The sequence below is a fragment of the Arvicanthis niloticus genome, chromosome X, assembly GCF_011762505.2.
Source record: "Arvicanthis niloticus isolate mArvNil1 chromosome X, mArvNil1.pat.X, whole genome shotgun sequence".
Taxonomy (NCBI): Eukaryota; Metazoa; Chordata; class Mammalia; order Rodentia; family Muridae; genus Arvicanthis; species Arvicanthis niloticus.
The window spans coordinates 31,450,168-31,465,416 of NC_047679.1; the positions used below are offsets into that span (position 1 = coordinate 31,450,168).

The following is a 15,249-nucleotide window of genomic DNA, read 5'->3' on the forward strand; positions in this document are numbered from 1 at the left end:
GGAAACACAAAAACTTACAAAGCAGAAGCTGCCTGGGAGAAGCTAGAGAACAAAATACATGGGTGCTGTGCTCATCAAAACACACAGGGAAAAAGACTTTTTACTATATCGTTTGTGGTTGATAATAAGCTTAATTCATATACTTAACTGTCTTTTGTACAATTCTTAGCCCCACAAAGAGTACTCTTCTTCTTCCTAAAAAAAAGTTCCAGTCCAAACCATCAGCCTCTGTAGGTTGTCTTAATTGCTACTTTGCACTGCAGTGGACTATGACTGATTTTTGGCACATGCTATCATACACAATGTTCCTAAAATAAAATGCTCCAGGATATCCCAGGAACTCTTAGAAGGCTTTAAAAGGGGACTAAAACACTGAAAGAGTAACTTTTAACGATGACATTTCAGACAAGGAGAATGACTGTCATTGCAGAAATCTGTAACTAATTGAGATCTTGAAGTGGATGCAGACTGTCCTCGCCACCTAACTTATCATGGTTAGGGGGAGGTTGAGAATCTACTTTTGATAAAGACAACTTTTTTCCTCCCCAAGTGACTATACATTTAAATAGCTAAAACATCTGTGCAGCAACCTAGTAAAACATGTATACTCGGAATGCTTGAGCAAAAAGCCTGCCAAACAATCACTTGAGAGGGACTTTGCTGAGGGAGAGCACCAAGATAAAGCAACTTCTGTTTGTTTTGTCTAGTCAAGGGAGAGCCAAGGCAATCAATATTTTGAGTTACTTTTATTTCATTTGTGAAGGATTATTTGAGAAAGGGTGTCGAGGGGAAGTTCCCTGACAGGAATTTTTTAAAGCTGTCTATTAGCAGATGAACAAGAGAGTCTTGAATGTCAAGCGCCTGACAAACTCTTGAGACCAGCCACCAAACCACGAAAAGTGACTTTCTTTCAGAGTCTTCTCTCCGTCCCTCCTGATGGAAGCAGAAACAGGCAGCACCATGGAGACTGGAAAGGAGACCAACCGAGGAATTCGGATTACACTGGCCCTGTTTATTAGTGGCACCCTGGTGCTGGGTATACTGCTCTTTCTAGGTAAGTGGAGCTCCAGAGGCCAGGGGACTGAGCTGGGCATCTATGGAAACTTTCTAATTTTTTATGTAAGAAACCCTTGTCATAATGAAGGCTGTTTGCTTATGTTAAAAATAAAAATATACTCTCTGTTTCAATCAGCTATATCAATGAAAAAGGAGGTTTTTCTTTAGTATTAAATATATAGTCTAGGATGCAAACTGAATTAGTAAGTGGTTTGGAATGGCTGGTGGATTCAGTTGCACTGAGGGGGAAAAACTATGTATTTATTACATTTCACAAATTGGGCATTTATGAATTCATAGTTAGATATTTGCATTTGTTTTGTGGGGGACCAACCATACCGGAATTTCTTGTTTGACTTTTGTTCTTATTCAGTTGAACAAAGTACCAAGTGCAATTCACAAAAGATAAATCAGTCCTTAAATGGGATTTTTTTTTGAGTCTTTTTCAATCCAGTGATTTTGATGGATGCAAAATGGTTAACTTCACATTTTTAATAGATTTTAAAATGAATGTGAAGGAAGCAGAGGTTTTCCTCTTAAGATTTGAAAAACACCGGGATTCAATTATTGTTATAACTCCTGTGAGAATGATGTTCTCAGAGAGAATGTGGAGACAAAAGCATATTCCTAGGGGGAAAGAAACGATGAAATCTGTTAGAAAAAGACAGGGGGTGCCCAACATTTTAGACTTTCCAAACCTCTGGCTAGTTTCCTTTGTAACAGATTTCTTGTATAACTCAGTATTTCATTGGCTTGCAGGTCACCTAAAAATGAGTCCTATACTTAAGAGATTCTAGGTGAACTTTGAAATGCAGCAGGCTTGGAAATATTCTTTGGCATATACGGGATGCAGGCGGCCATGTTTATTTTGGCAGGAGAAAACCAGTAATTAACTTTTAAAAGAGTTAGGCTTGTGTGGTTGAGAACCCTGCTAAAAAGAGCAAACCACCTTTCCATGTTTTCTGTGGCTAAAGTCTTAGGAAATTGGATCAGTATATCACTTTCTGGTGAAGCTAGACCTCCCACTCCTGTGACTGAGTCTGTGGTTCCTGAAAACCATTGTGAGGTTTCTCCTTTAGATAATTGACTTACTAAAATTTAAAACTGGAGCAGAAATGTTATGGGCAAGCCAGGGAACTACATATGACGTGGGAAGTGCCAAAGAGGTCAGGTTTACATATACTCCCAGACTTACAAATCCAAATGGTCATCATGTAAGTCAAAATATGTCCTCTTTTCAGTGATGCTAATAGCATTTTGCAACCCCTTTCAATTCTACTTTTATGATCATTACTCCGGGAGACCATAGCATTCTAGAAGATGGTCAGTGATAGCAAATCTTTTTTTTTTTTTTTTTTTTTTTTTTTTGAGAGATGATTTGCTGACACAAGCACTAAACATTTTAGGTAGAGTTCACTAAACCAAGCATTGCTTTTATGAGGAGACCTGATTTAAGGAGAAGGGGAGGAAGTGAGGGGAGGGACTCTGACTGGGGGATGGGAGGGGCAGTGATTAGGATGAAAAAGAAAAATAACTTCCCAGTAGGTCTAAGTAACCTGGCTCTCACCTTGAATCTTCTGGAGGAGGTCTAATGATGATTGACAATAAACAGGACCAGCTAAAGGTCTGGCCTCATTCTATTTTTGCTACCCCACTATCTGCATCCCTTGAAAGCTTGAGCCCCATTCCCAGGTCTACTGGTTCACAGTCTGCACAAGAACACAAGAACACAAGAGAGAGGATCCAAAAGCATGTGCAAGTTTAGGAAACACTGCTTCAGAGCACATCTATCTGAAAGTCCACACTCAGGAATATCTATCTGCCTATCTGTCTTTCTATGTCATTATGTATCCCCATTTGGCCTGGAACTCACTAGATAGATTAGGTTGACCTTGAGTTTACTGGGATATTTCTGCCTCTGCTTCTCAAATGCTGGGATTATATGCATGTAACACCATTCCCACCCAGGGACCTTTTATATTTTTGTAAACTATTTCAGCACTACACTTTACCAGGACCTTTCTTTACTGTCTGCTCAGACACTCCCACTCTGCATCTAGTTTGCTAAATGCTTGCAGAACAATGTTCTTCATGATAATATTCTAGTTAGCAGCATCTTCCCTTGAAGGTGCTTCCTGGTTGACTTTGCAGTATATACTGTGTCTGTTCAAGTTCATTCCTATGTCTAGCACCCTGCCTTACCTCTCTTTTGTCTTTCTCTTCTATAGAAGGAATGGTTGCCAGTGGTCTGAGGTGGGATCTGAGAACTCAGGGGATTTAAAAATATTAAGGATAACAATATAGTCATAACCAATTTATTTTCAAGTGTTCTTTCCTTTTCCCCTTCTCTGTTACTCTCAAAATCTGTTTCTCAGATGCAGGGGTCTGCAAGCTTTTCCTGTCAGGGCCAGATGATAGTAAATATCTTTGGCTCCACTGCCACACATTCCTTGTTTCAGGGCTCTGTTTCATTGTAGCACTAAAGTGTCCAAAGACAAAGTGAGCACAAATGGAAGGCAGGAAGATCTGCTTTCTGTATTCTGAAGCTTCAGTTCCATATACGTTTTATATATTATGAAATATTATTCTCCGTTGTATCCCCTTCCCCCATCTATTAAAATATCAAAGGCTTTCACAGAAATAGAAGCAGGCAGTGGCCTCGATTTGGTTTGTGGGTTCCACTAGCTACTTGGGTGATGATGACCCCAACTTTGTGAGTTTTTTTTTCCTCATGCTTTCTGTTATATTTTTCTGTCTTGGGGATGGAAATCTTCCTTATACATATTGTCAGATAAAAACAACAGATACTAGTTTGAATTTTTTTACACATCTGTATTAATAATCATTTGTTTTTAGTGGAAGAAATAAGGGTAGTTTTGGAGAGCTTTGAGACTGCTTCTTATGTAGCCCAGGCTGGCTTGGAAGTTACAATGTAGCAACAGTTGACCTCAAACATCTGGTTATCCTGCCTCTTCCCCCAAAGTTTTGAAAAAAAAATCTTTTTTCATTTCACAAGATCTAAAAATAAAGCTGTTATTATTAATAATAAAATTATTATTTCTAGTAAAATTTGTTTCTATCATAAAAAATATTCACTGAAGTACACTAGGTAAACATTTAAAAATGGACCACAACGAAGAGCTCACCACGGTTCCACCGAGGGACATTGAAATGTCCCGCGTTGATCTTTATGCAGTCTAATATATTTTTACCTAGTTATTTTCTCTGCAAAAAAATCAAAACACTCCTTTTATGTTATAAAACTTCTTTTGAAAATAGGCCGGAGTGGTTCTGTCGGCAGGTTTCTTGAATCTATAATGTAACACAGATAAAAAGGCAGTTTGGAGGAGGGAAGAGAGAAAAGAACAAAGACAAAGCAGGCTCCTCTTAGGATGTGGGATCATAAATAATAAGACATGCCAGTCTGGCAGGTGATCTTCAGGTCTGCATCTCGAGCAGAAATGTAGGCTTCCAGACTTCATTTCTCAAGCCCCAATGGTCCATTTCTTTATAGCCATATCTTCAAAGAGTCCTTGTTTTTACTCATAGAGCCCAGCAATAATGTATGCCTCATAACTTCTCCAGCTATGGAGGCAAACCATGTAGTTTTCAAAAAGGTTTTAATTTTAGGCTCACATTTGCTAATGCTCAGATCCTAACTGAAGCTCAAAGCCAGTGCATTCTTCTTTGCTTTTGAAAAAAAAAAAAAACCCACTCATGTCTAACCTGTGCCTGCACCCTGCATACTGTTAAAGACAGCTATGAATGTGGCCCAACACAGAATCTTAACTTAATATTATGAGATTTTTTTTAAAAAGCTTTTATTTTTATGACTTTATTGCATGATCCTCAAGCATGAACTTTGTTGAAGACACTGTCATGTCTAAGGATTGAAAATTCCTGATAGACGATGTTGCTTGACACCAGCTGGGAAAGTATTGCTGAAAACAATTTTAGTTGTACAAAAAATTTATTTATGTGTTTGCGTGTGTGTGTGCATGTGCGTGTGTATCTCCAAGGTGCATGCTGCTCAGTTTGTGAGTGGCTTTGGCTTTAATCTCTGTCAACCAAATCCAAGGCATACAGGATGGCTGTTTCCCATCTCCAGAATTTCTGAACCCAGAAATCTGGAGTGAAAATGTGCACTCTAGTAAGCTTCCAGGTGCTGCTGTGGCTCTGGCGAGTAGACTCCTCAATATGGCTCCAGTTTTGCCCACTCAATCTACTCCTCCCCCATACGAGAGGAATGAATTTCAGAATAACTATAGGGAGGCTGTTTACATATTTATCAAAGCAGTTCCTTGGTTTATGAGCCAACTTGGTTTTTGACTGCCATGTCAATACTGAGAAGTATGAACTGATAGCAAATGTTTTGCATATGTGCCCGAACGTATTTAACTTGATGGTGATCTGCCACAAATCAATCATTTATTCTGGCCTGTTTGTTTTTTTTTTTTCAGTGAGTCAAGGTCTCCTAAGTTTCCAAGCTAAACAGGAGTACTGCCTGAAGCCAGAATGCATAGAAGCCGGTAAGTCTGTTTTCCACCCTGTGTCAAGTTATAATTTTGGTACCTTGGGGAGTGGAAGAGAAAACAGGTAGTATTTTTAGTATTCTGTTTGCTTGAGGTTGACCAAATACAAAATACAATTTTGAAGACATTTCAAGTTTACTTTCAAGGTTTGGTGTGGTGTCGTGGAGCTTAGGTTTCTTGTTTTCTTTGCAAAAAACAAGCTGTTCAATATTTCAACCCTTGTGATAAGGAACCCAGGAAAGGGCCTGGAAAGGAGTGTCCTCTTTTAAAACCCAGAGACCAGAGACTGTGAGTTTCTTATGGCTCCACTGAGGCCAGATTCCTCTTTATCTTAAGCAGACTTTGCTTATCTTCTGGGTCAATGGACATGGCCTGTTTGATTCTAAGCAGGGACCCTGTAGAAATCTATGCCTCTGCTGGAATCTTGTTGGGTTCATCTGTTCTGTGATGCAAATTGGGCTTCTTTGGAGGTGACATGACCATATATCAGTGAGGACAGTAAGGCAACAGATTCATGCTTAACGTTGCCTTGGTTTTGGCACAGCTATTAAATCCTGCTCACATCCACACAATTCAGTCAAGGCCTAGATTTGGAGATGCAAAATCCCTGCCTCTACCACCCTCCATTCTTCAAGTGGGCAGGACCCTAGGGAAATTCCAAAAAAGGAAGTCATAGGGCAATTAAGCAGGTGGGCTTTTCTTTTGACTGGAAGAGAAGAGATTAATGAGTGAATACATCAAATATTTATTATTCATACCAGGGGTTTATATATCCAAGAACTAGGTAGGAGGAGAAAAGAAAACAAAAAACACATGAAGGGAACTGGGGATGTAGCTCAATTGGTGAAGTAGTTGCCTATCATTCATGAAGCCCAGAGTTCAAACAGAACACATAAATTGATCCTGGTGATACATGGCTATAATCTCAGTATCCTGGAGGTAGAGGTAGGAGGATCAAGAGTTCAAGACCAGTCTATGGAGTCATGGAAAGACCCTGTCTCAAAGTGACAATTGTCTTCCTGTAGAGCATTTAACTTTGGGGAGAAAGAAAATCAGAAAGGAGGGTACAACCAGTAGCCCAGGTGAGAGAGGATGTTGTCTTGAATTTGATATGAAGATTGCAGGTTTAGGAGCTGAGAAACTTGCTGAAGGCATTGTGGTTGTGATGGGGTTGAGATTTATTGTGGAAAAAGGCAGGTTTTTAGGGTGATGCTTATATGTAAAACAGTGACATTGTTTGAGATGGGAGAGACTTAGGTGAAAGAATTCATAAAAACTGCTGGTTGTGGTGGGCAGACACTCAGGAGGCAGACAGGTGGATCACTGTGAGTTCAAGGCCAGCCTGGTTTACATATTGAGTTACAGGATAGCCAGTGCTACATAATGAGACTTTGTTTCACACATACAGAGGCCAACCTCTGTCTTACACTATCAGTTCATGCTTCTCAGTATTAACATAGTCAAAAACCAAGTTGGCTTAAAACTAAGACACCACTTTGGTGTCTGAGTAAGCAGCCTTGCTAGGACTCATGGTTGTTCTGAACTTCATTCCTCTCCTATTGGGAGGAGTGGGTTGAGTGGATAAAACTGGAGCTGTGATCAGGAGAGTCTGGCCACCAGGGCATCCGCAGTACCTCTGGATTGTTATATTAAGTCCCCCTTTTGCCCTATTCTTGAATGATCAATATTTTTTTTTCAACTAAGCAATGTGCTGAGTGACTCCCACTTACCATTTTCACAAATCTCAAAAGAACTCTATGAAGTTCTTACAGTTGAGAGAATGTATGCTTCTCAAGGCAACCTTTTTCAGAATCACATCGTGAATTAGGGGCAGAGCCTTCAGGTCTGCATCTGGCTCCTCTCGTTCCTCTCCTCTGTGCCAAGCCAAGTAACTGTGCAAAGGCTTCCAGTGTTTCTTATTTTTTTCCATGACAGTAGAGTTACTCAAGGGTCTAGTGAATAGACAGCCCTTTCTGCTTCTTAGTATTGTCCCTGGAATGGTGATGTTTTTCCCCCTTGGAATAGTGTGGAATTCTCATGCCTCTTTTCTGTTCCAAACTTGAGGAGTTGCCTGGAGGCTTAGCAACTGGAGAGACTATTTCATGGAATAAAGTGAGAGACCAGGTTTTACAATCAGATGATAGGTTGTAAATTTCATGTCACTTGGTACTTTAGCTGTGGTAGAGTTCTTGCAGGTGTGAGAAATTAAAATATTCAAGGCATAAGTGTTCAATTTTAGTATAGACAACTTTAGGCATGGAAGGCCACTTACTTCATGAATTTCGTTTGATACAAATAATAATATAGCGCCAGAGTGAAAATGGACAGAGTGATCTTTTGTGATGTCACCTTCTGTCACCTAGTGTGTTTTGCCTTGCTGTCCTGTTTTTAATTTTCACATTAGTAAATAGCTTCCTGATGTTAGGAAAATGCTGATTTTTCTGTTTCTATAGTGTAAGCTCACCAAGGCGGGCTTCAGCCTTCCCTAATGCAGTATGAACATCAGCATACACCGGGATCTGTGGAATAGCAATTGTACACATGGCATGAGAATTGAAGCCAAGCCTGGATTTATGCAAGAGCTTGTGTTCTGGTCAGAAAAGGGTACTCAGACACATGTGCTGGTGGTGAAATTCCTAGAAATGGACATGCCTGACTAAGTTGTGTTCCTTTTCTGAGCAAGGGGCAGTTATTTCTTAGGTCCTTCCTCTCTACAACTTTCTACTTTTTCCTTGTTGCTATGATCTGTTATTCTTACTTGTCTTTGACAGCAAACACTACAGAGAAAGACTACAGGGAAACAATGGATGGGTTTGCTAATGATAATGAGTAAGTGTAAGACGGGGCTGTTGGGTTTGGAACATAATCTAGGTACTTGGAAACCACATGATCTATGCTAAGTTCATGACCATCTTGGGCTGCAGTCGCATCACCTGTGAAATGGCACTAGAGTTTTGAACTTTCATATGAGTTGTGAGAATCACAGAAAATAAAAACAGCAATAGTACCCCTGCATCAAAATCCCCAACCCCTGAAAACAATGGAGTCTCTAATTCATAATATCAAACCTGATCTCAGTTTCTTTCACAAAACTGAGCCCATTAGCAAAAGTAACTAATGTGAAGCCATGTAAGACATTCTTTATTCCACTTAGGAAAGTATGCATTTACTTCCCTCTAGGAATACAATGTTCTTGCTTGAGTGGTACCGATCCAGCCATTGATGAACTGTTCAATCACCACTGGCTATACATGTTGTATTTCTTTTCCAAAATTTGAAAATCTGCAAGCTCTGGAAATCTAGCATGAATTTTTAGATGATTGCTTATGGAATTTTATTATAAAATGCTTAAATGTATGTGGATTGTTTTGGGTTTAGGTAACTGTGCATATACAAACTCAATTGAAATAATGACTCCATCAGATGGCCTGTGGGCAAGTTTGTGGGGGCATTTTCTTGATTAAGGATTTGTGTGGGAAGCTCCAGACCCCTTGTATGCAGTGCTTGCTATTCCTGGGAAGGTTTAAGAAGAATGGATGAACATGAGCCTGAGGAACAAGCTAGTAAGCAGCATCCCTCCTTGTATCTGCTTCAGTTCCTGCCTCGGCTCTTTCTCATGATGGACTGTTTAACCTGTAAAGCAAATAAAGACTTTCTACTGAAAGTTGCTTTTGGTCACGGTGTTTTACTGCAACAATAGAAACCTAAGTCAATTATTTAGCTATTTCATAGTGTTGCTGTCATTCCAACCCACGCAGCCCCACTCTAGAGTTAGTGAAAAGGCTTTATTGCTCAAAAGAGCTTAGCATATAGTTCCAGGCACAGAGGGGATATATAATGTGAGTGACTTGATTATTCCATAGAAATATTATATTGTAAGTCTTTATAAAACTCTCCTTTGAGCTCTGATTGAAATTAACACCTTTGAGGGTATCTTTGGTGAATGCTTTCCCCTATACCATATGGACTAGTGGGAGCCCATCCAAAAATTAACCTAGTGAGGTTAATTGAGAAGGTGGCAGTTTGTACTTTCACTCATAATCACATTTCTTCTTATTAAAACAAGATTCTCAGTTTTCAACACGAAGCTGAATAGGGGAACAGAGTTTTGGTGTCTTTTTTTGTTGTTTTTTTTTTTTTTTTTTTGAGGCAGGGTTTCTCTGTATAGCCCTGGCTGTCCTGGAACTCTCACTCTGTAGACCAGGCTGGCCTCGAACTCAGAAATCCACCTGCCTCTGCCTCCCAAGTGCTGGGATTAAAGGCGTGCGCCACCACTGCCCAGCTGAGTTTTGGTATCTTGACAACTATGGTCCCTTGCAATTTGAAGTCACAGTTCTCCACAGAAAGGGCAGCTACACTTCTAACTGTGAGTGGGGGATGATTAGTTGCAAGGCAGAGGGAAGACTTTTTTTTCCCTCTATGGGCTTCTTTCCAAATTCAGTTTTCCATCAGGGCCGAGGTCAGAGCTGAGTTTGCAGTTTTCCTCAGTACCTATGAGAATACCCAAGGAGATAGAGAAGAGGCATTTAAGAGTTGGGGGCAGGGGAAGTTGGGGAAGGAAGCCAGAAAGCAATGAGCTTATGTGAGTCAAAGTGCGTGTGAGGGCTCCCTTGTGTGACTGTAAATATTGTGCCTGACTGAGACATGTGTGATCCATGTCCTTGAGGTGTTATATAGCAGATTCCATCTGTGGCTGCACAGACTGAGATGGAGAAAGATTTTTTGTGTGCCCTAGCACTTTTGAATATTAAATTAGAATGATAAAATAGTAGCAGTAAGTAAAAGTGTAGTTAGAGACAACGAATTAGGTCTGGAAAAAAAGGAAAAAAATAAACCAACTTGAAATTTATCAATTTCCGAATTGATTTTTTTCTTCCTTGTTTATTTTAAAGATAGTGATTGAAAATGGTAAGGATTTTAAAGTCCTATGGAAATTATGTATTGGGCATGGTGGCTTATGCCTGTAATCCTAGCACTGAGCAGGTAGAGGCGGGAGAATTGTCATGAGTTAGAGGCCAGCCTAGTTTACACATTGAGTTCTAGGCCAGCTAGGATTAAATAGTGTCACAAATACAAAAATGAAACAAAAAGTTAGGGTGTTTGTATGTTCCCCCACTCCACAACTCTTAAATGCCTCTTCTCCATCTCCTTGGGTTTTCTCACAGGTACTGAGGAAAACTGCAGTGATTTACCTTTTTCATAAGAAATAGAGTGAAACATCTAACTGTACTTTTTAACCTGGAGAAATTGCTTACATAACCAAAACATACCTCAGAAAATTTATGTAAATTGTACAGGGGTGGGAGGTTCATTCTAATTTAGCTGATAACACATTGGATTTCCATTATTTCTATGAAATCCATTCTAGCATTATGAATGCTAGAAATGTATTCTAGCATTAACTGAGGTATGAAAATTGAACAGAGTGTCATCTTTCCAATGTTATTAAAATATTGGCAGTCTTTTAAAACTCAACTGGTGCACATCTTTGCAGCCAGCAATTGTGTTGCAGCTGGAAGATGGTTGGGGGTGGGTATTAGAAATATTGGAACCTTCTCTTTTCCTCATTTTGTAATAATTATTTTTAAACTCATAGATAGAGCCAAGTGTAGCGGCTCATACCTGTAATCCTAGGACTTGGAAGGCTGAGGCAGTAAGATGGCTATGCGTTTGAGGCCAGCCAGGGTTTGAGTATGAAATTATATTTCCTTAACATGGCCTCTTATGTTCTAGAAGACACCTTCAAAGGATGGTTCCAAGGCTCTGTTTGAAGGGATCCAGCATAGAGGGTACCAGGCTCCTTAAATGCTTACCTTGGGAAATCACAAGAAGCCATCCCTGCCACTTATGTTGATCAAATAAAGTGAGAAAGGGAGCCCAGTATCGCTTGAAACTGGGCAAATGGAATTTGTTGTTCCATGGAAGCATATCCAAGTTAGTTTGCAGGGGAACATCTGGGATGGAAAAAGGCCAACAGTTGATCACATATTCCATTTATATTCTTGTTGCACACTCCAAAGATGTTAGAGACAATCTGAAAAAAAAAATAGTAACAGTAATTTCACCCACCATTCTTCTATACACTTGGTATTCGCCTATGCACTTTGAAGACTTTTATATAGTGAAGCTCATCCAGGGAGACATTTGAGGAGGAATGTTGAAGCCAGGGTTTGGGAAATGGTTGATATGAAATGGTTTTGTTGAATTTGGAAGAGAACACCTAGTGCTTGTCATTAGTAGTTTTTAATCCTATGATTTTTCTTTTTAAATAGCTGCTGCCATCATGAGCAAAGTAAATCTTTCTGTGGATCCTTGTGAGAATTTTTTCCGGTTTGCTTGTGATGGCTGGATAAGCAATAACCCAATTCCTGAAGATATGCCAAGCTATGGGGTTTATCCTTGGCTGAGACACAATGTTGACCTCAAGTTGAAGGGTAAGTTTCTACGAGAGTTTGGTGGTACTTTTTCCAGAATAATATTTGAAAAGAAAAATAGTTCATTGTTTGAATTTGGACTATCCATTTTTAAAACTATACTAAATTCATGTCCAAAATTTATTTTAGTAGAAGATAGTTTTCTGAATTTTAGTTTCCCTAATTTTCTCAATACAAGCCTGTTGTAGGCTGTTAGTTTTTTGCTTGAGAATGCAATGGCAAATTCTGTTGTAGAATAAATAGCACTTGATAGAGTTTGGAAACACAAAAATAGTTAATGACTGGTATGGCACATCAAGAAACTTATTGTCTAATCTGTTGAAGGTAAGCCTCACTTCTTTTTTATTGTCGTCTGGGTTTTTATGGCTTACAGAATGTATTTAACACCTCATTGCCTTTTGACTTCATTTTGAGAACTCTGGATGACCCATGGTTGTCATACTGTTCCTGTTAACGTCCAAGTTTTTGGGACACTCACCTTTCTCCCATGACCTTCGGAGGAATGACAAACTCACACACACATACTCACATGTGCACATATACATTTTCATTTGTGCTTGAGAACCCTGCCAAAAGTTGGAAATATCTGTTACTGAACAAGACTGTGTTTGCATTGAGTCTAATTTTTATGTTAATCTGTTTAAGCAAGATCTTTCAGGAAGAAAGTAGGAAGATTTCAAAAACCAGATAAGGGAATTGTTTTTAGAAGATAAAAATAATATTTTTTTTCTTTTTTGACAACTATAAAGTATGTCCTGTAATTTGCATTCAGTAACACAGAGAAGCTTGGGGAAGTGAGAAGAATTATATTTCTTTCTTTCCCATGCCTATTTTTCTGAGATTTTAAGTGGATGTATATTTAATATATATTAACTTATATATTATACATAATGTGAAATCATTGGCCAAATAATTAGAGACCTATTTTAACTGTGAGGAAAATATATTTTCACAAATATTTATGCATCATATAAGTTTACATTTTTTATTAGAAGGCTAAAATTTAGTTGTCATAAATTATGAATGAGAGTTTTAAGAATGTTAGGGGTTGCCGGGTGGTGGTGGCGCACGCCTTTAATCCCAGCACTTTGGAGGCAGAGGCAGGCAGATTTCTGAGTTCGGGGCCAGCCTGGTCTACAGGGTGAGTTCCAAGGATAGCCAGGACTACACAGGGAAACCCTGTCTCGAAAAAAAAAAAAAACAAAAACAAAAAAACAAAAAAACCAACCAACCAAACAAACAAAAAAAACCAACCAAACAAAAAAGAATGTTAGGGGTTTCCTCTAACCCGACAGACAAGATTTCTGTGCTGTAGAGCCATAAATAATGCCATGAGCAGTGAATTTGTAGACTAACACTTATTTCTCTGTAAGATATTTTTAAAATTTATTTCTTTTAATATGTATATGGGTGTTGTGCTTCAACGTATGTATGTGCAACACATGCATTCCTGGTGTCTGCAGAGATCAGTAGAAGGCATTTAATTCCCTAGAACTTGAGATAAAGATGCTTGTGGGCCACCATGTGGGTGCTGGGAATCAAGCCCTGGTCCTTTGGAAGAGTAACAATTGTTCTTGATCACCAGTCATCTCTCCAGCCCCTCTCTGTGAGATATTAATTTATTCTGGTCCTTCATCTATCATCATTGGCTATTTTCTATTTCCCTTCTCTGGCCTTTTTTTCCTTGGCAGACAATGAGTGTACACATATTTGCACATGCTCATTCACATATGCACATACTCATACATGCAGGACTACTATTGAATAAGAAAAGTATGAGAATTCTTGATAGTTTTCTTTTTTATGTTAGTTACAACAAAATATTCATAGCATTGGGTTATGAAGTGGTTATACTGATTTAAAGAAACTCCTGTTTGTGGTGTCTTAATGTAAAAATTATAATATGTATTGATATGATTTGTTTGAGGAGAATACTGTCTATAAGCTGCATCAGAATTCATAGAAATCATTAAGCATAACATAATTACTATGCTCATTTTTCTTAAAAGCTGAAAAAATTGATTTTTTTCCCTCATGTATATGTGGTGTGTGTGCTTATGTGTTTGCATGTGCATGGATATGTGTGTGTGTGTGTGTGTGTGTGAGAGAGAGAGAGAGAGAGAGAGAGAGAGAGAGAGAGAGAGAGAGAGAGAGAAACAAACTCATTGTTGGTGACAATGGGAGTTTTTTACTTGGTCATTTGCCAACTTATTCATTGAGGCAAGCTCTCTCAATTGAACGCAGAGCTTGCCAGTATGCTAGCCTGGCTAGCCTGGCTAGCTAGTTTGATATAGTGGGGATCCTCTCTCCCATCTTCTAAGGGCTAGAATTATAGGAAAACTGCCATGCTCACTGGGTATTTATGTGAGTTCTGGGCATCTGATCACCTATGCTGGTTTGTCACATGCTTTAATCCCTGATCCATCTCCTCAGTTCCAAATCTTGTTTTTATTTAACTGATTTAAAAAAAAAAACTAGAAAGTTACTCATAACTCTACCTTTAGATACAAATGAGCCCATGTGCAAAACTTCTTATGCATACTCATTTTTAAAGAAATAACTCATATCATGCATGTGAATAGAACTTGATTTTAACAAACAAGATATGGATAACATCAATAGATAACATAGTAAATAGCCCTGTGTGCACATCTCTATGTCCTTATCTCTAACTGTATCCTTAGAGTAAATCCCCAGCAATGGAATTGTTGGATTGAAAGAATATTTATAATTAAGTTTTGACTCATATGCTGAAAGTAGCCTGTGTAAGGTTTAGCTCTAGGCTTTTATATTTTCTTGATGTTTGAAATAATTTTTTTTATCTCTTCTGTCTATCTCTCTGTCTCTCTCTCTATCTCTCTGTCTCTGTGTCTCTTTTTGTCTCTGTCACCCTCTCTCTCTTTGTGTGTGTGTGTGTGTGTGTGTGTGTGATGTAAAGCAGAGGTCAGCAAACTGTAGCCAATGAGCCATATCCATCCTACTTCCTGTTTTTGTGAACACAGCTTTACTGGAGCATAACCACCTTTGCTCAGATACAAATAGTCAATGGCTGCCTCTGTGCAGCGGTGGTAAAATTGAGTAGTTGCTAGAGAAATCATATGGCCAGCATAGCCTGAGGAATTTACTTTTTGATATTTATGGATGAAGACTGAGAATTCTTGATAACAAAAGCAAACTTTGATTTATAGTTATGCTAGATATGATTAGACTTGTCAAAGATTTTAGGT

The 15,249-nt window shown here is 38.8% G+C and overlaps 1 protein-coding gene across 1 annotated transcript in view; it reads left to right on the forward strand.

Moving 5' to 3' along the window:
- The first annotated feature begins 364 nt into the window (after positions 1–364).
- The window catches only part of Phex (phosphate regulating endopeptidase X-linked), a 214,456-nt gene continuing 199,571 nt past the window's right edge, over positions 365–15,249 (forward strand). Inside the window, exons 1-3 of the mRNA XM_034485262.2 lie at positions 365–1,054; positions 5,517–5,585; positions 11,861–12,022. Of these exons, the coding sequence (XP_034341153.1) occupies positions 937–1,054; positions 5,517–5,585; positions 11,861–12,022 (349 nt within the window). The 5' untranslated portion in view covers positions 365–936. The remainder of the gene's footprint in view (positions 1,055–5,516; positions 5,586–11,860; positions 12,023–15,249) is intronic.